The sequence below is a fragment of the Octopus sinensis genome, linkage group LG9, assembly GCF_006345805.1.
Source record: "Octopus sinensis linkage group LG9, ASM634580v1, whole genome shotgun sequence".
NCBI lineage: Eukaryota > Metazoa > Mollusca > Cephalopoda > Octopoda > Octopodidae > Octopus > Octopus sinensis.
Window position 1 is genome coordinate 49,423,819 of NC_043005.1, and position 26,566 is coordinate 49,450,384.

Consider the following 26,566-nt stretch of genomic DNA (forward strand, 5'->3'; position numbering starts at 1 on the left):
TTCAACATCAGTTTTCCACACTGGAATGGGTTGGATGGTTTGACAGGAGCTAGCCAGTTGGAGAGTTGTCCAAGCTCTAATTGTCTATTTTGCCATAGTTTCTAGTGCTGGATGCCCTTCCTAATGGTAATCACCTTACAAAGTGTGTTGGGTGCTTACTATGTGCCACCAGTACAGGTGCATTTATGTGGTACTGGCACAAATGTACTTTATGTGGGACTGGCACAAGGGCATTTTACATGGCAGTGGCACCTGCAAGATAAAGACCTCTCAGCTGGGAGGGGGAATGGGGGCATGACCATAAAGGACATGCCTATATGTAAGGATGGCTGCAGTTTTACTTAGCATGGTGTGTTCTTCTCTAGTACAGCAATCCCCACAAGTCCTGGTCCTTTGTCAATCTCAGTGAAGCCAACATTTGAAGATCCTTCCTCACCACTTTGTCCCACATCTTCCTAGTAAACTCAGGAGGAGATGGGAAAAATAAATAAAAAATAAAAATAATATACATCAATGCACAAACATTACATTCAACAACTATACTGCACTGACAAATAACTAGAAACAAACTGAAACTTAGAACAAACTGAAAACAAAATATTCTGACAGAATAGAAACAAAAGAATAAACACACACAACTAATCAGTAGGATAGATCACCTTCCTTCCACACAAATATGGAAAATGCTTCCTCTCACTTCCCACCTTTCATCCAATGTGGTTTTACTCGAACTAGAATGGACATGTCCTGGAGTTTGCCTTAGAAACAAGATCACCTGTTCAACAACTTCAGGTCACTAAACATAGACATGATGGCCATCAATAAGATAGGAATTTCTGAAACATTACCTTTCACACTTGTGTTTGATGGCTATGAGCTGATGGGATTAGGAAGTGGAGTCACTGTGTTGTTTTGGGAAGGTTTACCTCATGCAATATGGACTAATTTCCTGGACTCAGAAGGTTAGTTGGTGGTAGTGGATGTAACTAACCGTCTACATTTTGACAGGAGCTGGGTAACCGTAGTTATGTAGGCATCTAGAAACATTCTGCTCTTTCCTGGAAATATTCTGCTCTTTAGTGCTAGTGGGAGATTGGAATAGCATCTTGAGTCTGTGTAAGGCTAACTGAGATGAGAGATGCATTGCAAATACTTCACAAACTTGCTTAGATGTTTCTGTCTGACAAGTCCTAACTGGATTGCTTGAATGCATCAATGTGGATATGGGCAAACCACAATGGATCCCCTTGCTCAGTGATTCTCAACTTGGGTCCATATAGAACCTGGATATTCATATAACACTTCTGGGGTTCATGCAAGCAATGTAGTAGCATTTTAAGGGTCCATAAAAAAAGTTTTGCTTTAGATTTATTTATTGCAAGAAACAGCTAGGTTTCTTTTTTCTGTTTTACATAGTTTAACATGTTCTCTCAGAGAGTACTATTGCAAACTTATACAAGGGAATGTGTGAAAAACAATAGGAATATTGATAAAAGTATCTATAAAACTAGCTTTTAAACATTGAGTGGCTGGGTAGGGGGGGGGCTCACCAGAATAAAATAGTAATCAGAGGAGTCCATATATAAAACAAAATAGCCAAGAACAACTGCTCTAGTTCATACCTACATTGAGTATTCTGTATGCCAGTAAATAGGGATAGTGTAGGTTGTCCACAATTTGAAGTCATAGGCTAAACAGATCACAAATTTGTGATTTGTACCATTGACCAAGGTAGACATCATAGACAGGAACCCAAATCTTGGAACCTGAATGCATCATCCCTTGCAGAAAAAGCTTACTGAGACAAGATTAGTGAATTGATTAAGTGAATAAATAGTGTTCACTCTGGAAAGAGCAATTGGAACAGAATCACTAAGGTTCAGTAGGTGGGTAACAAAAGACAAACTGCATTAGTATAAGACCCAGTTGGAAACAGGTGTTTAGGAAAAGCATTATGATCAACATGCTTACTATGAGACTGATTCTCAACCAATACTTCAATGTGAAGCACAGAGGCTGCATTATCAGAGCAAAGGCATGTGCTCTAAGACAGGAAGGAATAAAAGCTGTTTGATGCACCTGAGTGGTAAAGGTGCAACGTAACAAAAAAGATATAATTTTATCTTTAGCAAACAATGAAACTACTCATTTCCAAATAAGTATGCGCAGCTTTCCTGCAGCACTTTGCTCATCTGATCAGGACAAGTGATGGGATGGATTGCAGAATGGACTTTTATGTCTACCTCAGTGACTTGCCATAACTCTTAGTAACAGAGGTAGAGTGTGGCAAAAAGCCAATGACAGCCACAAAAATGTGAGAAGCAATGTCTAGCTGCATAAAGAACAAATCATCAAGTTCTGATGGCTTACCCATGAACTTTATGTTTATGTGTTAGACCTTTTGGAAACCCCTTAACAGATATCTAGTGTAACTGGCAGCAAAACATGAGAATCCCCTGCTCTGTGAGCTGAGGAGCTACAGAAAAAGACTCAACAAGTAGAACTATTATGATATTTTTCAGCCCATAATTCTGCTACATGTATATTTCACAATTTTGGCCAAGCTGTTAACAAAGAGGTTGGCATTTGTCATCAGTCGATCTATCAATGGCAATCTGCAACTCATGTGATACATCATGGAGAGGTGAGTAAGGAACCTGGTATGAGTGGAATCCTGATCAATTTAGATCAATCAAAAACTTTAGGTAGAGTTGACCACCAAACTCACAGCAACTAGTTTCAGTCTCATCTTCAAGGGCTGGATCACTGCAATGTAAGATGACATCTGCTTGGTGGTTTAGGTTAATAACTACCTATTGGAACCTTTCAATACCATGCACTCAGTTTATCAAGATTGCCTCCTGTCATATCTTCTATATGAACTGGCTTAAGAAGCCGCTACTACAGAGACTAGAAATATTGAGGTGCATGCTGCACAAACTAGAATGTGGAGTCTGTATCTGGATATGCTGACAGCATCATTGTAATTGTGTCAGATACCAAGAATATTAAGGTGATTCACACAACTCTAAAGAGCTATGTGGCAAGGACAGAAGCCAAAATATAAGGTGAAAAATAACAGATGGTCCATTTAATGTTATTTAAGTAAGTAAATTACGAGCTGGTGCCTGTGGTTCTAAGCTCCCAGACAAGTAAAAAAAAAAAGTATTAATGAAAGTTCTTATGACGCACTACATAAGAATCGTTTCTATTAAATGAAATATTTCTCAGTTTAGATAACCTAAATGAATTCCTTAATTGCCTTCCTTTCTTGTGCCTACAGCTTATGCCTTCTTTGTTGACATTTCTTCGAGAATCTGAATCTGAAATTGCATCAAAAGTTGAGTACAGTCTTCGCCGATCCCTACGGAATGGCACACGCTGCTATCCCACTGGGTGGAGTGAGTTCCAGGTAAGCATGTTCATTTATATACTTATAGAAAATGATTAATACACAGGTAATGATATTTATTATCATTATTTTCTGATATGCATATTACAAAAACTTACTAAATGATTATAGTTTTCTATAAAACAAAAAATTTCAGTATGCACCCACCCATCAAAAGTAGTAGCCAACATGCAACAGACATCTCTATGATTTACTCTTGTGTTGCCCCAACTGAAGAGTCAGGGTACATAGGTAGAGTGCTGAGCAACTAAGTGCTATCCACAGATCCCTTATAAATATTACACTACCTCCACTAAACCAAGATCAAGCTAAGTTGTTGATGTTGCGGAAACTTCAATCAGAGCCATTAATTTCTGGACTTCATGAACTTGTCATGCAATTTTGACAACATCTTTTAACCTTATTTTTTCCCTAAATCTCTCAGTTTTCATAGCTCTATGTAGAGTGGATTTATCCCCAAAATTCCCATGTTCTACTCTCCTCCTACCAGTGAAAAATTTTGCAGGCATGTTACATGGGATTTCTTTACTACTAGCAATATATCACCATTTAACAATTAACATCTGCTTTCCATGCTGGCATGAGCATATGAATATGTATGTATGTGTGTGTTTGTGTGTGTATATATATATATATATATATATAGATATATATATATATGGGTGTGTGTGATTGTGTATAGAAGAATATATTAATAAAAAGAATTCCAACCTTGTCTGATTTTCACGTTTTATTTACAATCTTATAATGATATATTATAAGATAATATATTATAATTGAATAAAATAAAATGAAATAGAAGAATGTTAAATATTCATTCTGATTGAACTAGTACTTTCATGCATTGAATTCTGCAATCTTCGGGTTCATGTAGTAGTGTTGACAGTCATGCTTCACAATTTTTGACTGTAGCAAGATGATTGATTCTGTGCTATAAATACAGCTGGGAGAGGCTCCAGAGTGCTAGGTTTTGCAAACTGTATTCTGACCAATCAGTGTGTAGTATCACTCAATTACTTAAGCTGATTGGTTGGTTGAGCTGATTGGTTTAGGCATCACGCTTTGTTGGACATGTCAAGAGTCCTGTATCTTGACCCTGGCCGAAGCAGCAATTGTTGGGTTATTTTTAGAAATGTTGTAAATATCCTTTGTCAGAGATTTTTATATTTTTAGATTTCAATTGTCATCATCATCATTGTCAGCACCTTAATTATTGTTGCTAGTGGTGATGGTGGTGGCAATAGAACTTTTAACCCTAAATAAGATAATTTTCCTGCTATCTTCATCTTGATCACCTTTAGTATTGTTGTTGTTGTTAGTGGTCATGGTCGTAGCAGTGGAAGTAATACCTTTAAGTATTATTATTATTGCTTATTTAGCTTGGGTTCGAATTTATCAATAAAATTCTTTTCTCTGATTTTCCTCTCGATTTCACTTGGGCTGTGTAATTTGTAGAATGGAAATATTATATATATTTTCCGACCACATGTTGCTAGGTGGTTACTCAAAGGTATCTGACGGACCTCTGGGTCTCTAATCTGTTGCCGGTGTACACGTGAGCGTTCTAATAGTGCGTTTCCCGTCTGACCTACATATATTTCTTCACAATTTGGGCATTTGATGCAGTAAATTAAATTTCTGCTTTTGCAGTTCATATTCGCGTTTGTGAATATTTTCCCGGTTTTTGTGTTTATATATTGACCGGTATGTATGAATTGGCATGTGCCACATCGGCTATCATTGCATTTAGATACCGTGAATGTTTGGTCTTTGTTGCTGAGGTCAAATTTTGCCTTTGTTAGTAATGTTTTCAAGTTTTTAGGCTGTCTTTTACTAAGCACCATAGCTCGATCCGTGATTATGTATTTTAATTCATTACTTTGGGCAATGATTGGTAGGTTTGCTTTGGCAATGTTGAAGATATTCTGGTGACATGGGTTGTGTGTCACTATGAATGGTATGACTTGTTCTTGTTTTCCTCTTCCTTGGGTTGTCCTAAGTTGTTGTATGGGTATTTTTATAGCCCGCTGTATGCCATTTTCTATAAGTAGAGATGGGTATTTTTGTTTGAGCAAAAATTCTCTTAGTTCTATTAGGCGTTTGTTCCTGATATTTGCATCTTCTACAATAGTACAAATTCTTCTGGCTAGGCAGTATGGGATGTTACGTTTTGTATGTGGTGGATGGCACGACTTAAAATTTAGGTATTGATGTGTGTCTGTGTGTTTATAGTATATATCTGTGGTGATGGTGGTGTCTTTTTTAATTACCATTATATCCAGGAATGGTAATTTGGTACTACTCATCTCCTTTGTAAATTGGAGAGATGGGTGTAGGTTGTTCAGGAGGATATTGAACTCTTCCAGAGTATTTAGAGATTCTGTCCAGATTATGAAACAGTCGTCTAGGTATCTCTTCCATGCCTTTTCAATATACTTTCTAAATCCAGTGCCATAGTTTACCTCCACCTCTTGGTAGAGTTGTTCTTCTAAGTATCCCATTACAGAGTTGGCGTAAATGGGAGCAAACCTCGTTCCCATCGCCGTGCCTCTAATTTGGATGTAATTCTTTCCATTGAAGAAGAATGTGTTATTTTCTAGAATAAGTTTGACTGTGTCTAATATAAATGGCACTGTGAATCTGCTGGGAATCACTTCTCTATGTTTTTCTAACCAGTATTTAATCGCCTTTATTCCTAAATCGTGTGGAATATTGGTGTAGAGACTTACCACATCAAAACTTATTAAAACTGAATTTGTTTCTGTTGTTTTGGGAAGATGGGACAGGAAGTCGATGTCATCCCTGATGAAACTTGGTATGTAAGTACATAGTGGTTTCAAAACAATGTCAATAAAATTGCTTAGACGGTGTGTAGGGCATGCTGGACCAGCTATAATAGGTCTAAGTTTTAGGTCTTTTGGATGTAATAATTTTATGTACTCACTTTCTTGTTCTTTTACTGCCTGTTGAATGTTTTTGATTTGTGTATTTTTGGTAAGCCGTAGAAGTTGCTGGGTTTTGGTTCAAAATTGGTGATGTAGTCTTTTTCATTATCCGTAAGTGAGTTGTGGTGTGTTGAAATCAGGTTGTTGATCTTTTTCATGATGTGGTGGTCTATATTTGCGGATATTTCACAATAGAAGGTTGTATCCTTCAGTTGGTCTTCAACCAAATCCTTATAGTATTCGGTATCCATAATAACAATTGCACCACCTTTATCTGCTTGTTTAATTATTATTGTTTGATCGTTTTGTATACGTTTACATGCAGACATCTCTGATTTGCTAATGTTTGGCCTAACATTGGTATTGCGTCTAAGGGGAAATTTAGACAGGATATCAATGTATTGGTCAAGGTAGTTATTTCTTCCTTTTGGTGGGGTGAAATTTGATTTATTCTTTACTAGGGATTCATCAATCTCATTACTTTTGTTAGCGAAGAATTCTACAAGTCGTAATTTTCGACAAAATTTTTGGATATCCTCCTTTAATTCTTGGTGGTTGGCTGTTGGTGTAGGTGTGAATTTCAGTCCTTTTGACAGAAGTTGGATTTCATCATTGTCAAGATCTCTTTTTGATAAATTAATTATTTTAGGATCTATACGTTCAGTTGTTTGGGGTATGTTTCCTCTTGGATTTTTTCTTTCTCCGGTGTTTGTTGTCCTGACGTAAAAAAATGGATTTTCTTCTGGTTATGATTTATATTCCTGTTGATGTTTGCTTGATGAATTTTGCGTTTTGGTTGTGGTACTTTACTTGGTTTCGTTATGTTTTCTGTCTTGTTTTTGGTATTATGTATGCTACTTTTCAATTTCTTGTTAGCATTGTTTTTAACCACCTGGAGAAATGATCTGGGTTTACTTCTAGATCTAGATCGGTTTTTTGTCCAGTTTCTTGTGGGTAATCTCTGTTGAGGTCTTGAAAATGATCTCCTGTTATTTCTATATATATATATATATATATATATATACACTCACATACATATATACATACAGGCATATATATATATAAAAAGGGGTTTGTATGATTGTGTATAGAGGGATATATATTATTCAAAGAAATTCCAACTCTGTTTTTTATGTTTTATTTATATTCTTTATAATATTAATGTAGAATATAGAATATATAGTATAAATAATATATGTATATATAGTAAAATGAAATGAAGTATTGATTGTCTTATTGAATAGATGAAATGTTGAATATAAAATATTAGGGGACTAGTATACTTTCATGCCTTATAGCAGTCTTCAAGGTCCCAGGTTATATATATATATATATATATATATTATATATATATATATATCTATATATATAATAGAATTCAGGATAAAATCACATTAATGATTATATTTTGCGGCCAGGATTAAATAAAACCTTGTAGGTAATTTTTATACTAAACTAATAATCACATATATAATTGTATTAAACCAATCAGGAAAAAAACCTTCTCCAACACATATTTCCAAATCAACTGTTTAACTCCCTCCAAAATTAAATGGTTGACCTGGAAATATGTGGATAAGGAAAATTCAAGGAACGCAGATCATATTTAAGATTTAAAAAAAAATTCAGATCATATTTATAATTAAGAAGCACTTTTCCACACTTAATCTTTTTTCAGATTGTATTTAAAATCATGCCTAGGATCTTTTCCTTTTGATGGACGGAATTTTCTAGTTAACTAAACAATTTGAAACTTTGTATACTGGTAGAATGTGTCAAAAGAAAACATTATTGTAAACAAAATTGAAAACAAAATTGTAATTTGTAAGTTTAACGTAGTTTAATTCTTTGAATTTTAACCAATGAAATGCCAGCATTTGAGCTCAAATCATTTGCTGTGTCTAAAAACTCAGACAATATCCTCTTGCAACATAAACAGCACGCACACACACACACACACATACACACACACACACACACACACACACACACACACACACACATGTTATTCATCCTTCTCTCTTCTGTCTGTTTGATAAACAAAGGCGGAAGGAGGAGGCATGTGCTAGAAATAACAGCTATATCTCTTAAATCAATGAATTTCGTCGCCCATAAAAATATTAACAATATTTTTTGAATATTTTCTCTATTTTTTTTTACTGAAAAGGCTTCTCTCATGGTTTTGAAGGGCCAGAAACAACAAAAACAAAACAATAACATGCCTAAATCGGTCTAGAGGGTGCGCGTGGAGTGTGGGTCATATTGTAAAAAATTGCAAAATATTTTTTCATAAAAGGATGCCCCAGCTTGTCGGAGGCTGTGATATAAATTGGGAAAAAAATCCTCAACACCAGTGCGTAATTGGTACTTAATTTATCAACCCCGAAACGATGAAACATTGACTCCCCGCTTCTGGTTTATTTACCTTTTGTGTAAATTTGTTGTGGCAAGGGGAAAAACACAGAGGGGACAAAACATGAGATACAAAAGTATTAAGTTGATTCTATCGACACCAGTGCGAACTCACGAACGTGTATGTATGCTTGTGTGCATATGTGTGTGTATGTATATCTCCGTTTGTATGTGTACGCTTATATATTAATTACTATGTGCTTGTGCAAATGTATATGCATGTGTTTGAGAGAGAGAGAGAGAGAGAGAGAGAGAGTGACAGAGTGTGTGTGTGTGTGTGTGCAAGTGTACGTGTGTATGTATCTGTGTGTGTGTGTATGTGGCGTGCGTCTGCTATGTTTGTTTATCAATATCAATAAAGCAGCAAATGATTTGAGCTCAAATGCTGGCATTTCATTGGTTAAAATTCAAAGAATTAAACTACGTTAAACTTACAAATTACAATTTTGTTTTAAATTTTGTTTACAATATTGTTTTCTTTTGACACATTCTACCAGTATATGAAGTTTCAAATTGTTTAGTTAACTAGAAAATTCCGTCCATCAAAAGGAAAAGATCCCATGCCTATACTTATCACTCTTTCAAAAACATAGCCATACACAACTAAATCAAAAACAACATCTGGGATTTTAATGAAAAAAAAAAAATATTTACCACATCCATACAACCATTCTCTCTCTCCCTTACTTTAATGAATACAAAAGAATTTTTAAAAAAGCAAGATCTTGGAATGTAATTATAATTCCTACTGGAGAAAATCAAAATCAACATCTGGCCTGTCAATTAAAGTCCTTGACCACTTGAATACAAAAAAAATATTTTCCTTCCTCACAAAAGATCTCTAAAAAAGGAAAAAAACAACATATTGAATCAAGCAAGTTTGACCACACTGATACAAAAGCCATGCGTTCCCCTCCCTCTCAAACTTTTTTCTTTTTTGTTTTCCTTTCCCCTGCAAACTATCAAAACACTCCTACTTTCTTTTCTCTTCTCTATTTTCACTATCTCCCACTCTCTCCTCCTCTTTCACTACAAGAAATATCTGGGGAATGCCAGAGAATGATAAACAAACCTAAGACATGATATGGAACAAATTGAAATGAGAAACTGCTCTCATATACAGTCAGTGTGAACAAAAGTAAGAAATGAAAAGCAGAAAATTAACCAATGTTACACTACAGATTCAACTGTCTTTATAAAAATCAAAGATTATCTGTAACATTACGTTTCACAAAAGTGAAAGCTTAATGTATTAAAAAATATAAACAACCTTTTTGGAACTGAGTGGATGGAACTGTTTGACCTATGGAATTTACCCATGAATAATTTTTATAGGGTCATATGCCAATTATAATACAGAGTCAGAAATTTTTAAAAAAAAAGGGATGTAAAGGTTGTTCCCTGATGCTTTTCTTTGGATGAGCTGAGTTGGTGCAATAAATTTAAAGCAAAATTTCAAGTAAAAGAAAATTCATTAACAGTTTTCAAACCCAAACTTAATGTACCATTTGCAGCACAAGAAGAAGAAAAGAAAACAGAGAAAAAATGTTATGACATGTGTGTACATGTCAGGTGTTACCCAAATTAATATTTTAATGTGGTTATCTAGAGTTATTATGTTCACACTGAACACACTCTATACTACTTGAACGTAGGTGCAATATTAAACCAACACACGTTGCACTAACACAGTAACCAATATGGTTGACCAACACTGTCAACTGCCCTTGACAGTTCAGACAGTTCTTATTTATTGAAATCTGTTAGTCCACTTTCAGTCACGTGGGGGTGTTCAGGATCCTTCCGAAACATCTCCACATTTTGAGAATTAAACTCCCATAACACACACACACACACACACACACATACAATCAAAGGAATAATAACATCATCATCATCATTTAACGTCTGCTTTCCATGCTAGCATGGGTTGGACGGTTCAACTGGGGTCTGGGGAGCCCGAAGGCTGCACCAGGCCAGTCAGATCTGGCAGTGTTTCTACAGCTGGATGTTTCTACAGCTGGATAGACAATTGATAATTGTCAGTCCATTACAGCCATTTCTTACACATTTTTTGAATAGAAGAATGAGATCATTACTTTTATGACATGTTGGACACCCTAGAGTATACCAGCAATGTACAATTCAATGTAACATGTGCTTTGAACCATCTCCTAGGTGTTAAATACTTATAGGGTTGGTTTTCTCTGTGTACACGACCGGAATATCAACTTGAGTACCTGATTCTACCTGAATTCTTATTTTACTATATATATATATAGTAAAATAAGAATTCAGGTAGAATCAGGTACTTGAAAAGATATGCACCAGTTTGGGTTGGATAAACCTGTGGTTCCGGCCTATGGTTGGTAAGTATTCATATATTCATACATGGTATGAGCATGATATTGTGAACAAGGCCTCAATCTCTTCCAAACAATAATCCCGCTGTCATTATGTGATATTCATTTGTTTACTACATTAATTAATTTTTTCTTCTTCCATATTTATCAATGATGTCATATTGTATACATTCAGGCCATGAAGAACTACAAACCAATATTTGTGCCGGTGATTTTGATGACAGGAGACCGTCTATTGGTAAGAGTAGATTCCTCAACCACTGTGAAGGAACTGTGCCAGTCCATCGCTAGAAGCCTAGGCCTAAAGGAAACAATGGGTTTCTCAGTGTTTGCCACTCTTTTTGACAAGGTGAAAATATTTTAACTTGTGTAACACCTAACAAATATCTCGTTGGTGGCTTATTTCTGCTTCTTAACAGTAATTCTTTAAGTTTCTATTTTGTGTTTAACTAAATTTTCCTTCTTGTTTCATTTTTCTTATTTCAGTAATTCTTATTCTTTTCCCTGCAACTCACTCTTCTTCCTTATTCTTGTGGATTTGCTCATATATAGGAATTAGTTTCATTATTAGATGTTATATTTGTTAAGTGATATACTTTTTAATGTCGTACATCTACAGTGGAGAAGGCAAACCACTGGATTTGGTTAAAAAGAGACAATGAGCAATGTTTTGTAGAATATCAAGGGAAACCTAGTAGTTGATCTAATAAGTGAGGCCTTATTTCAGTGAGAGAGCCTGGTGTGCAATGAAGTCATTGAGAGAAAGGCCTTGAAACAACATGCATTCTTCCCCGATGACCCCATACACTTACTAGCATCCAGTATGATCCCATACACTTACTTGCATCCAGTATGACCCCATACACTTACTTGCATCCAGTATGACCCCATACACTTACTTGCATCCTCAAGTTGTTTGCAAAAGAAAAAAAAATCTTTCATTTTTGAATAGTTTTTAAGATAATTTTATTTCTTCTATACAATAAAAATAAAAGATTATTGAAAGGTTCACAGAAGTCAACAACATTATTGATCTTGTATTCTCTATCTATTTTAGGTTATCTATTAATGATCAATTTCAAGATCTATCATATTAGCAATCTGATGGCTTTTAAGGGAAATTATCACTAAATAATAATCTACACTGTGACTAAATCTACTAAATATCTTAAACAAGAGGAATTTATTGGAAATTATACTCCATGATGACAATAAAGTGTCAGAACCATTAAAGTTTTAAGAAAATTGCCTGGCAGTATTTAGTATAGCCGTTTCTGAGTTAAAGCCATTCTGAGTCCAAATTCTACTGAGATTATCTTTGTCTTTAATCGTCTTTGTCATTGTCATTTAACATCTATTTTTTTTGTGCTGGCATGGGCTGGACAGTTTGACAGGAGCCGACAAGCCAGAGGACTGATAAAATTAAGTGCAAGTCAACTGCTAGGTTAACCTACCATATGCTCATAAACATTTGTGGTCTTGTGCCAATTTAAGAAATTAAAGCATATTTTCTCATTAAAAAATACTATATTAAATCTTTATACATATTAAAAATTAGTTTTATTCTTATTTTACAGATTTCTTACCTGGGAGACTCTTCCCATCGTATCATGGATACAATCTGTGAGTGTGAATATTTTGCAAAAGCTGCATCAGTTAATGAAAGCAGTGCACCTTGGCGTTTGTATTTCAGAAAGGAATATTTCCCACCTTGGGAGACTCATGTTACAGATCCTATAGCAGTTAATTTGATTTATGCACAAGTAATGCGAGGTATTACTGTGGAAGAATATACTTTGGAGGTAGGTAAGACAAATGTGAACAAGAAATGGTATTGTTTAAAAGAATGATGTAAAGTAAATTTCTGATCACAGAATTGTGAGATTACATATCTCAGGTATAATATTGTGCTATCTTCTACTGTATTATTGCAGGCTATATAGCAGCATATTTGATCCCAAACGATGCCAGGTGACTGTATATGAGTATATACAGATAGCTGGAAATCAAGAAATTGTGAGACTGTTTACAGTTTCAATATCAAAGTCATCTTAAGCTATTTGACGAAACTTGAGAAAGAGTTATCATAGGATAATAACATGAACAGAGGAACATTTCATCAGGATGTTCAATACATTCTCATTCTTCTATTCTTTTACTTCTTTCAGTCATTAGACTGCAGCTATGGTGGGGCTCTGCATTGATGAACTTTAGTTGGATGAATTGACCCTAGTGATCTTTCTATTGGTCTCTTTTGCTGAACCACTAAGTTACACACACACACACACACACAGAGGTATGTTGGTGCAAACAGGAAAAAATAAAACTCAAAATATGATATATAATATATATATAGGCGCAGGAGTGTCTGTGTGGCAAGTAGCTTGCTTACCAACCACATGGTTCTGGGTTCAGTCCCACTGCGTGGCACCTTGGGTGATCAAAGCCTTGTGAGTGGATTTGGTAGACGGAAACTGAAAGAAACACGTTGTATATATATATATATATATATCTACACACACACACACACTCACATATATATATATATATATATATATATATATATATATATATATATATATATATATATATATATATATATATATATACATAGAGAGAGAGAGAGAGAGAGAGAGAGAGAGATGTATATGTTTGTATGTTTGTGTTTGTCCCTGCACCATCGCTTGACAACTGATGTTGGTGTGTTTACATACCCGTAACCAAGCAGTTTGGCAAATGAGCCCGATAGAATAAGTACGAGGCTTACAAAAATTAGGTTCTGGGGTTGATTTCTTCGACTAAAGATGGTGCTCCAGCATGGCCACAGTCAAATGACTGAAACAGATAAAAGAGTAATAAGAGCATTGTTGTCTGCTTGAAGCATTGTAGTACAGAAGTAGAAAAAAGGGAAATAAAGAAAACTTCTAACTATGCAGAAAGTTTTACAAAAACCTTTATATTTTAGATGCAAAGGCCTATCTTCAGAAGGAAGCAATCAAAGAAATGTGTAGTTACATCAATTTCGTTATTTTATTTTAAACTGCTTCGCATTTGTGAAAATCAATAGTCAGCCAGAGATGGGCCGGTGGCTCCTACATGTACATCATGGCAACAGTGACCAATATTATGACATATACCACCAACACCATCTTCCACCACTACCACCATGTGAGAACATGTCGCAGTAACCAACAGTTGGAGAGTTGCTTGCACCAACAGTTGGAAAGTTACTGCAGCTGCTAACTCAAATGCTGAACAGTTTAAAATAAAATTACAATATCTATGTAAATACACATTTCTTGGACTGCTTCCTTCTAAAGATAAGCCTGTGCTTGAAATATAAAGATTTTTGAAAAACTTTCTTCATTGTTAGAAATTTTCTTTCTTTCCCTTTTCTTTTTACACACACACACACACACACACATACACACACCCGCACACATGTGCGCTTGCACATACAATGAGCTTCTGCTTCCTTCAGTTTCTGTCTACCAAATCCACTCACAAGACTTTGGTTGACCTGAAGCTATAGTAGAAGACACTTACCCAAGATGCCATGCAGTAGGACTGAACCTGGAACTATGTGGTTAGCAAGCAAAATTCTTATCACACAGACATACCTGCACCTATATGTTTATATAGTGTTATGAATGGGTTAATATTTGTATGTATGGAGGACAGTGAATGGCAGTATAAGACATTTTCTTGTCTATTTATGCAACTAATCATTTTCATTTGCTTTTATTTTGATTTCAGGATTCCCGCTTACAATATTTTGCAGCTTTGAAGTACTTCATAAACAATGAAGAACTCTCATTAAGCAAATTGACCAAAATAGTGGAAAAGCTTTTGCCAAAAAGTAGCATCAATAGGAGACCTGTCAGTGAGTGGGTTAACTTGATTTCAGAAATATTCAAAAAAGATTTTCAACATAGCAGAAGAACACCACTTTCCTGTAAAACTGAGGTTGTAGACTTTGCTATGAAACACTTGCACAAATCATTCTGTAGACTCTTTGAAATCAAACAGTTTACATCTCCACGTCATAAACTAACCAGAGTCACAGGCGCAATCCATCAGAAAGGCCTGACAATTGTGGATGCTGATGAAGAAGAGAAGATACTTCTCCCATATGAAGAAATGGTCATTGTGAAGAAGAAAGGGTGAGGATAACTTTTTAGCAAAACATATAATACCATTAGGGAGTATAACTGATTACCTTTATGTAGAAAAAGAAATTAATCAATTTTTTGGTTTTCTTAACTTCACTTTTGAGAAGTAAATATTGCATGTCAATTATGTATCTTTCATCTTGTTTCAGTTATTTGATTGAGGCCTTGCTGGGCTACCACCTAGAAGAGTTTTAGTTAGTACTTTATTTTTAGGCTTTTTATTATTGAGCTTTATTTTGTCAAATAAATATACTTCCTTCTTAGCCTCAACCCTCATTCTGCTAATTAAAGTTTTGCTGGTTTGTGTAACATGCTAAGCATATGCAAATTAATTCTGGCAATCTCTTTCTATTGGCTAGTAAAAATAAAATGTGTGTACTATGTCATATGAAATGAGAGCAATTCCAGAGAGTACTCCACTGTCAACAAGTTAACTCAGTTCCCATGTCTGAAGTGTACTTGCATGAAGATGAATATATTTGGTTAAAAAATATACTGTAAAGGTTAAAAAAAAAAGATATGAGTCACATTTAACATTTAATAATTTTCTTAGGGGAATATTATCAGATTTTGTTTGCTACAAATATTGATTTGTGACCTTTATACATTTGAGTTATGGCACAACATATTCATGAACTTTTTATCAAATATTTCCAAAGTAAATTTTATTGTTGCTGACATTTCAGTATCATACTGCAACCCATTTTGAGTCTACTCAAAATTACTGCTACACATACTATTCCAATCTGTTAGAAATAACAGCCAAATCTCCTTTTTTACCGCAACTTTTAATGTCTTAAAAAAAAAATGGATATGTAGCCTTAGATACACTATATCTAAGGCATTGTCATGATTTTAATTATAAATCAGCTTGATTAAGCTTATCTGGTCATGATGGCTTAAGCAAACAAAAATATTAAAGATCAAACACGTAAAATTTATCATGATTAAAAAGGACTTTAATTCTTTGATTCTTTTATACACAGTGCCTGGCTACATATCTTAGATGTCAGAGGAGCGAACAACATGGTGGAAGCACACCAAGTAGATGAACTGTATGCAGTACTGAACACTTTCTTGGAAGAACTGAGCCACAACTCGCGAGTGACAGTTGCACTTTGTCAATGCAATGTTCCTGGTAAGATGCCTTTGACAAATGTTCTGGCAAATTGTTTTCAACTTTACTACATGTATATGTGTGCACGAGTGTATCTGCTTGTGCATATATATACATTACATACATATAAATATGTGGCTGTGTGATAAGAAGCTTGCTTCCCGACTACATGGTTCCAAGTTCAGTCCCACTGCATGGCACCTTGCACAAATGTCTTCTACTATATCCTTGGGCTGACCAAAGCTTCGTGAGTGGATTTGGTAGATGGAAATTGTGTGTGTGTGTATGTCTTTGTGTCTGTATTTGTCCTTCCATCACTGGTCATCACCAGACAAGCTACACTATTAAAAAAGTAAAAATAATATTTTGTTAAGCATGCATTTAAAAAATAAGTTCTGGAGTTGATTTGTTTGATTAAAACCCTTCAAGGCTGTGCTCCAGCATGGCTACAGTCAAATGACTGAAACAAATAAAAGAATAGAAATATATATATATATATATATATATATGGTGAGAAAGAGAGAGAGGGAGGAAGGGAGAGTGGCAGTACAGGTCTGATTGTGTTGTAAGAAGCTTGCTTCTGAACCTAATAGTTCTTAATTAAGTCCCTATGTGTGGTACCAACTAAAGCCTTGAGTATAGATTGAGTAGATTTGGTAGATAAAACTGAAAAAAGCTTGTTGTGTGTATGTGTGTGTGTGTGTGTGTGCACATGTACATGCATATTTGAAATTGTAAACTTCAAAAATTTCTCTGTCAATTTTTAAATTTTCATTCTTCAGAGAAACAGAATTTCTCATCCAGCCTTCATATTCGGAATGGAGACCTCATAGTTTTAGAAGAGCCATTCAAGCTCTTCAAAGACAGTGAATATATAGTTGGAAAGTGTTTACGAACTGAAAGGGAAGGCGAATTTTCCAAAGATATCATTCACCCATTAGCAATTGCTGGTATACCAAACGACACTCATTTGGTAAGCGTGCATTTCTTATTTTGTTTGTTTTTCTTTTTATATTTTTATTTATTTTACATAGTATTACTGTACACAATAGTATTGTTGGTTGCAGGCTTTTGTGCATATGCATATGAGAGAGAAGGAGACTACATATACATATGTGTGTGTGTGAGGGAGAGAGAAAGAGAAAGAGAGGTAGATAGACCATGTTTGTATGTTTATCACTCACAATATTTGTATCAATTTATAATAATTATTTTTGTAATTTTAATCAAGTATTATATTATAGCAGCTACATTATGAACTCAGTTCATAACACTAAATACTGTGTTATTAGTCTTGAGAAATCTTCTCATATAGACACTTGGTGTTTAAAAGCACACTCATAGATCATAGCAGATGACAACTGTCTGTCATAGGTACTGGAACTCCCATATCACATAATTTCATTTTACTGAAAATCATCAGTGGGAGATGTTTGGTCAGTGCATGCTAGCCAATCTCACTGCTATGATATACAGAATATCAGCATCTTTTCAGACACTGCTATCACAAATAGCCAACAGGTTTATTAGAAATTAATTATTAACATTAGAAGCAGAATTAGTACCAAAAGGTAATCTTTATATCCAACTTAATATGGATGTTTTCTTAGAACACTGAACTAGCCTTGAGAGGTCCTCTCATTTAGGCACTTGGTGCATAAAGGCACTATCATAGATCATAGCAGATGATAATTGTCTGGCATAGGATCTATTAAAGTAAAGTGACACACCTTTGATACCTGTTGTGTGAATAAATAATCTGATGGTTTATGCTATTTCCTTTTCTTATGCTTCTTTAGAGCAAGAGCTTATTTCTATATAAGCGTCTTTATTCAAAGTGTTGTTGTTATTGTTGCTGTTGTTTAGTTATAGATCAATCTAATTGAACTAACCTATGACTAAATTCATTCCAGCAGTACACATTTCATCATTTTTCTCTGGAGTTCCATAGCCAGTGTATCTTTCAATTTTTTAAACGATGGCAGGATGTAGTTTTAGGAAGATTTTGGATATCATTTCCAACTGATTGAACACTGATATAGAGCAGTTATTTCTTTATTGCCCACAAGGGGCTAAACATAGAGGGGACAAACAAGGACAGACAAAGAGATTAAGTCTATTACATCGATCCCAGTGCATAACTGGTACTTAATTTATTGAACCCGAAAGGATGAAAGGCAAAGTTGACCCAGGCAGAATTTGAACTCAGAACGTAATGGCAGACGAAATACCACTAACCATTTCACCCGGCGTGCTAACGTTTCTGCCAGCTCGTCGCCTTTATAGATATAGAGCAGTTATGGGCAACCTGTGACCTGCGCGAGTTTCTGAAGTGCATGCTTAACAAAATATTATCTTTACTTTTTTAATAGTGTAGCTTGTCTGATGATGAGCCATGTCTCATGCAGTCTAGTTCATCAAAAATGTTGCCCATGCTTAATATAGGGGCTCTTTTGTTAACTTACTGTTGTTGATATTGCCATTGTCCAAGTCAACCTGACTGAACAGACCTATGTTAAAAAGGTTTTTCAGTTTTAACAACTCAATTCTTCTTTCAGATAGTGTCTAGGTTCAGATTATTCAATGTGTCCCTCTATTTTGAGATGGATGGGTATCATTTAAGGGATATTTGGTTGCCATTTCTAGAAGGCTGAACAATCATGTAGTAGTTCTCCCACTGGCTTATCTTTACCTATGTTGTTGATGCAGCTTCATTCTTAGTTGGTCCTGATCAAACAAACCTATGATTAAAAGTATCCCATTAAGAGTGTCATTAGAGCATAGGACAGAATATCTTGTGGTATTTTCCCTGGTTATTTGCATACTGAATAGTTTAACTCACATGAAGATCAACTTTGCCTTTCAGGGTTGATAAAACTAAGTATCATATTTTCCAGCATATAAATCAAATTGTTCTGATCAAAATTAATCAGAAATGATAGGTTAACTTATACATCAAGATGTCTTTGGAAGACCAACAATTTCATGTGAAATGCAGCAGAATTGGGAAAGATAGTGACAATATTTGAATGTTTGCACTACGTGTTTATACTTATATACTATGTCCACTTGTACTCTGGAAATTTATGATATCATTCCAGAGGAGAGAATTGGTAGACCTGTTCGAGTGTCAGAGTAGATGCCTTGGGGTATTTGTTTCAGTATTCTGTGTTTTTGAGTGATTTATTTGATCAATCACCCTGTTTAAGACTACCACTTGGTTCTTGGGTATGTTTAATGGAGTTCACTTTGTGGCAAGCATTTGGGCCAAGTCTATGGTTTGGGGATAACTTCTTCCCACCAGTTTCGAAGGCCTTAAGAAAAAATTGAGGGTCATGAGTCCTGTCCTTCCCTTCCTGATTAAATGGTAAAAATAATAGGCCATGAAAATACCTTTTCTAGCAAAATGTGTCATGAACAGTAGTCAGTATGGTGTGGTTTGAGGGAGATTTTGTTGCTCTTTCTAGCATACAACCACGTAAGAAAGCTCCATCTATGTGTATTATATAGATGACTGTATTATTTTGATTCATATGACTTAAGTTCTTTTAGCATTATATGGCTATGTCTTCATAAATATGCTGAAAATTTGAACTATCATATTTGTACCTGAAGTTGTATTATATTAAAATAAAATATACTTCAGAATACACTGGCATCACAATTGAAAAATACAGAATGGTCACAAGAACATGTTGGAAGATTCTACAGTTACACTTTAGATGAATATGGCAAAGAACATTTACAGTAAGTCATAGTTCTCATTACATTTATCAATAATCTGAACTCAGTAAAAAAATAAACAAAAATTATATCATGAGAGTCACTGGTCACAAACATTTTGAGGAAAAGCCTTTTGCTGTCCCTTTCAATGATATATACACTAAATATAGAGATCTCTTCTATAGCACTTTTGAGAAATCAGCAAGTGATTAAATGAGTGTCTAACAGTAAAGTACTTGATTATTTTCCACTAATAATCTTTTATCTTTTATGTTTTACTTGTGTCAGTCATTAGACTGCAGCTATGCTAGGGCACCACCTTGGAGAATTTCTATTCAAATGAATCAACTCCAGTTCTTCTTTCTTTTTTTTTAAGCCTAGTATTTATTCTATTGGTTTATTTTGTTGAACTGCTAAGTTAGCGGATGTCAACACACCAACACCAGTTGTCAAGTGGTGGTGGAGGACAAATACAGACACAAAGTTACACGCACATATATACATGTATATGACAGACTTCTATTGAATCCATGAACAGGCTTTGATTGGTCCAGTACTATAGTAGAAGACACTTACCCAAGGTGCCATGCAGTGTGACTGAGCCTAGAATCATGTTGGGAAGCAAACTTTTTTAGACATAGCCACACCTGTGCCTAATGCATAATTTATTCACTTAGCATGAATGTAAATATTAATAACATTCTTCAATGAACTTTAAGTCATTTGAATAAAACATTCATTTTTAAGTTAACATTGCATATCTATTCCAATAGATAGGTGTCACTTCTTTCTTTTCTCCTTTTATTGGGATCAAAACTAAACACTGTAACACATTTTAGTCCAGCACTCTATTGCTCCATACTTCCTCAGTGTCCTCTGTACCACTGATTATCACACTAAAATTATCTAATATTTCCAGTGAGCTACCTGGTCAAACAGGCTGACATTTCAACCCACCTCACACTGCTCTTGAGTCTATGGTACACACTTCCTGTCTTAAAATGATTTAAATTAAAAATTTTCCACCAAAATTTCATGTTGATTCATTTCTCAAACATCAGCTTAACAATGACGGAGTTATTTTACTAAATTCTTCCTTATTTTAAGAATTAACTGAAACAAAAGCAGTGCATTTCATAAATATTTGATAACAAGATGGTTAACCAGTTCTTTAAAACATAATTTAAACAAAAATAAGCTAAGAGAATTAACTCAAAGTGGCCAGTAACATATATTAGATTAATATAAAGTATATCAAGTAACAAACAATATAAATTCTTGACTTATTAAAATTATCTCTGCCTCTAGAGGATGGGTTGTGTCTGCATCTATCCTCTTATCTCCAGACAATAAGCCTGTCCTGTTCCATAACAGTATATCAGTTTTGGAGAATACTCGATTCTTGAGATGATCTCCCCTTCTCAAGTGGAGGCAAAGATAATTTTAATAACTCAATTTATTTTGTATGTTATTTGACAAACTTGCCTATGCTTTAAAAACATAATTTGATGCTGAGAACTACTAGCATTATATTAACACAGAATATTCTCCTAATACTTTGTCTCATTTATTACTTAATTTCATTTAATTTTTAAATTTCCATCTTCTTTCAGACCAGTTGAACTTAGTATGACAAAGATGTTATCCAGGACATCATTAAAAAGAAATGGATTCAGTGACAATTGGAAACACAGTAAGGAACCCATCAAGCATCCACTGAGTAAGAGGATTCAAATGAGGGCAGATCTGAAGCACTGTGCCTGCAAGATCTACCAAGGTGAGTCTTCCTTATGGTTTGATTTCCTTCAATATTTAACATGATATCCAATATATAATAATAGCAACAGGGAAAAAAATGAAATACAAATGATATATATCTATAGGCGCAGGAGTGGCTGTGTGTTGCTTACCAACCACATGATCCTGGGTTCAGTCACACTGCATGGCACCTTGGGCAAGTGTCTTCTACTATAGCCTCAGGCCAACCAAAATCTTGTGAGTAGATTTGGTAGACAGAAACTGAAAGAAGCCCATCGTGTGCGTGTGTGTGTGTGTGTGTGTGTGTGTGTGTGTGTTTGTGTGTCAGTGTTCGTCCCCCAACATCGGTTGATAACCAATGCTGGTGTGTCTACGTCCCTGTAACTTAGTGGTTCGGGAAAATTGGCTGATAGAATAAGTATTAGGATTACAAAAAATAAGTCCTAGGGTCAATTTGCTCAATTAAAGGCATTGCTCCAGCATGGCCACAGTCAAATGATTGAAACAAGCAAAAGAACAAAAGAATAAAAGAAAGAATATTAAGTATCTGAACAGGTATATTTATAAAATATTAATTTCAAATTTTGGCACAAGGCCAAAAATTTCAGGGAACTGGATAAGTCACTTACATTGACCCCAGTGCTCAACTGGTACTTATTTTATCAACTTTGAAAGGATGAAAGGCAAAGTCAACCTCAACGGAATTTGAACTCAGAATGTAAAGATTTGATGTGCACTCTTTTCCACCTTATTTTGTAATCAGATGAAATATTTTCACTAATCATAAGCAAATGATTAATGTATGAAAGCAAAAAGACATTTTTCTCTATTTTTCAATCTACTAACCTTTTAACTGCAGAAATCTGTAATATCCACTCAAAATGCTACTAATGATTCTTCCAGTTCACAAGGGCATCACATGAAAGGAGAAGTTATCTATGTGTCTAAGTTATATCTTTTGTTTAATAGGTTTGCTGAGCTACTCTTTTTATGAAAAGACTAATTCTTCCCTTTCTTCCCTATCTTCCCTCCACTTTTCTTTTGCAGCAATTCTAATGTATATGGAAGATATTAGAAGAATAGAAGCAATCTCTGATATTGTATTGGCCACTGACAAGATATTTGAAATTGCAGTACGAAATGTAAGTTCCTTTTCCTTTTTATTTGTTTCAGTCATTGAGCTGTGGCCATGCTGGGGCACTATATTGAAGAATTTTTGGTCAAACAAATTGACCCAGTATTTACTTTTTAAGCCAGGGACTTATTCTATCAGTTTCTTTTGATGAATGGGTGAGTTACAGGGACTTAAACAAATCAACACAAGTTGGCAAGTGGTTGGGGAGAAAATCAAACACAACACACACACACACCACACACACACACACACACACCGTATATATTATGATATATATATATATATTAATCAATATAAGGGTAGCAAAAAATTCAATAGAAGTTTTTTTCGCCACCAGCAGTCTAGTGAGAAAGAAAAAATAGTCAAATGACTATATAGTATACATTCAACAATAATATTAAGGCCATTCCTTAATATTATTGTTATCGTTTTAGTGAGTTGAATGGCCTATTAAGGCCATTCCTTAATATTATTGTTATATATATATATATATATATAAAGCATCCAGTTCACTCTGAAAATTGGTTGGTGTTTGGAAGGGCATCCAGCTGTAAAAACCATGCCAAAGCTGACCTCACCAGTGTTGGTGCCATGTAAAAAGTACCTAGGAACTCTATAAAGTGGTTTGCATTAGGAAGGGCATCTAGCTGTAAGAACCATGCCAAAACAGGCCTTGCTGGTGCTGGTGCTACAGGAAAAGCACCCAGTCCACTCTGTAAGGTGGTTGGCATTAGGAAGGGCATCCAGCTGTGAAAACCAAGCCAAATCAAACAGTAAAGCCCCATTGCCATATCTTCTTTCATAACTGCCATCTCTAAAGAGCCTTGGGTTACACAATCGGGCAATTATCTAACACCCCCATTGAACCCCTAGTGCGATACTGATTGGTAAGATAGACCATGTGGATGTATAATAATGTACACTTCGATTAATATACACACTCTTTTGACAAATATATGAGTGTATATTTTTTCTGAATTATGAATTCTTAGACTGCTACACACACGCACAGAAGCATGTGCGCGCACACACACACACACACACACACACACACACACACACGATAGGTTCTTTCAGTTTTTGTCTACAAAATCTATTCACAAGGCTTTGGCTGGTTCAGGGCTATAGTAGAAGACATTTGCCCAAAGTGCCATGTAGTGGGACTGAACCTGAAACCATGTGATTGGGAAGCAAACTTCTTAACCACACAGCTATATTACCTATGTCTAATATTTTATGTTTTATTTTTAAAACTACATTTGCACTATTTTCTATTACTTATGTTGTAGTTTGGTAATTAAGTGGCCAAAGTCAAAGCTTAATGAAAGTACAAAACTTTGTTCTTGCTCAAAGTATTTTCCTTGGCTTATTCTCCTAATAAATATTCACCAGTTATACAGCATTATACAGCCACTAAATATAAGTTAAGAACTTCAAAAGTTTGTAAAAATGAACATAAGTAATAAGAAATAGAAAGCAATTTGAGTTACATTTAATGTGGACTCTTTCCCACCTTATTTCATAATCTAATGAAATATTTTCACTAGTCATTAGCAAATGATTAGTGAATGAAAGCAAAAAGACATTTTTCTCCATTTTTTTTACTCTACTAACCCTTAAACTGCAGAAATCAGATATATCCACTCAAAATCTTATTACTCTTAACTGTGGAAAGCAGTTTTATATACCAATCTGTCTTTTATTGAGGAATGTCATGTTTGAAACTATGTTTTGTTAAGATATATCAAGTTTATATAAGCAATGTAACTTGTAGAAAATATCAATTGTATTGTTTGGTAGTTATTTAACGTCATTACTGAAATAATTCTGATATTTAATTTCACAGTTAAAAAGTTAACATTTGTAACCATGAAAATATTGCTATGTTTCTATGAGTGTAATCAGCTAAAATTTCAGTTAGTTTTTAATTTCGTTTTCCATATAGTTAATTTTGTTTGTCTTTTTTATATACAAACTGCAATTTATCCAGTATTTGACATGCTTAATAGCACCGCAATATCTTTAAAATCCAATTACTTAATTTTTTTTTCAAAAGAACTATATGTTTTTCTTAGTGATTCATCATCATCATCAGCATCATCATCATTATTTTATGTTCACTTTTCCATGCTTGCATGGGTCAGATGAAATTTTTGAGGCAGATTTTCTACAACCTGATGCCTTTCCTATCACCAACCTTCATATATTTCCAGGCAAGTTAAAATTTCCTCATGGCCAAACATGTTTTTCAGGGAAGACTGGAAACAAACAACATCACTTGTATGATAGTGGTGCTTGTTTTACAACCATCACATGATGTCAAGATAAGAGTACACATAAATGCATACAATGGGCTTCTTTCACCTTCCATACATCAAATTGGCTTACAAAGCTTTGGTTGGCCTGAGGCTTAGTTTGGCCCAAGGCTTAGAGAGAGACATTTTCCCAAAGTGCCACACAGTAGGACTGAACCTGAGATAACATGATTAAGAAGCAAGTTTCTTAACAGCACACCTATGCTTTATATATTTCTTGATGATAAAAATATTTGGAGTTTTTATCTTTGGTAATTCTTGAAATTCCTGAAAAATGAGTCAGGTAATCAATCCAACAAATAAATGATTAGGTTCATCTCCTTGTGGTGACCAACATGATCTATATTCATTTCATGTGGATAATCCATGAAGACCTATGGGATTGAAGAGCTTACCACATCCCGTTCTCCCTCAAACATCAGTTCCAACTTTGAAGGTGATGGATATAAGAGATATCATATGGGCCAAATATGCCGAACTCATTAATATTGCCATGCTATCTTGACACTGACAAGGGTGTTCTGTCAGTCTTAATACCAATTTTTGCCAGCTGAGTGAATTAGAATAACAAAGTAATGTGTCTTGTGCAAGGACAAAACACACCACCCAGGCCAGGAATCAAATTCATGACTTTATGATTAAAAGCTAGTTGTCTAGTCACTTAGCCATGTATTGATTGCCTTTTACTAAAGTCAATATTAAAAAAACTTTGATGGTTAAGCCAGTTTCTCTATTTTACTTTATAAAAAAATGTCTTATCTTCTTCATTTTACAGAAACATTTGCGTAATGAAATTTACATTCAACTTATCAAACAGTTGACTGAAAACGATGATGTGTAAGTTTGTCTATTTTATATCATTGAGACGGCAGATAAACAGTAAAAGATAAATGTGTTTGAAGTGTAATACTGTATTACCATGACGTATGAAAGGTAAATGTTGCAGTGGAATCAAGCGAGTAGGGGTTTGAACTAGATATGGATGTGCAATATATTAAATGTGGATGTATGAGTTTAAGTGAATTGCAAAGATTGCTGTGTTAAAAAAAATGACAGCAATAGTTTGCACATGTTATACAAAAGAATGATACATAGGAAAGTGTGTTGACAATGAAAGATGCTCATAACAGAAGCAGATAAATCAAAGCGTATTTAGGATGAAAATATTAGATTAGATCTAAAAAGTTTGGGCTAAACCATCAAACTGATTGCCA

The 26,566-nt window shown here is 34.7% G+C and overlaps 1 protein-coding gene across 2 annotated transcripts in view; it reads left to right on the forward strand.

Moving 5' to 3' along the window:
- Positions 1-26,566, forward strand: part of LOC115215798 (myosin-VIIa) — a 101,917-nt gene that overhangs the window by 44,848 nt on the left and 30,503 nt on the right. For both annotated transcript variants that reach the window (XM_036505950.1, XM_029785100.2), the window contains 10 exons: positions 3,284-3,412; positions 11,308-11,481; positions 12,710-12,934; positions 14,889-15,295; positions 16,291-16,442; positions 17,204-17,394; positions 20,068-20,168; positions 21,758-21,921; positions 22,950-23,044; positions 26,128-26,189. In XM_036505950.1, the coding sequence (XP_036361843.1) occupies positions 3,284-3,412; positions 11,308-11,481; positions 12,710-12,934; positions 14,889-15,295; positions 16,291-16,442; positions 17,204-17,394; positions 20,068-20,168; positions 21,758-21,921; positions 22,950-23,044; positions 26,128-26,189 (1,700 nt within the window). The remainder of the gene's footprint in view (positions 1-3,283; positions 3,413-11,307; positions 11,482-12,709; positions 12,935-14,888; positions 15,296-16,290; positions 16,443-17,203; positions 17,395-20,067; positions 20,169-21,757; positions 21,922-22,949; positions 23,045-26,127; positions 26,190-26,566) is intronic.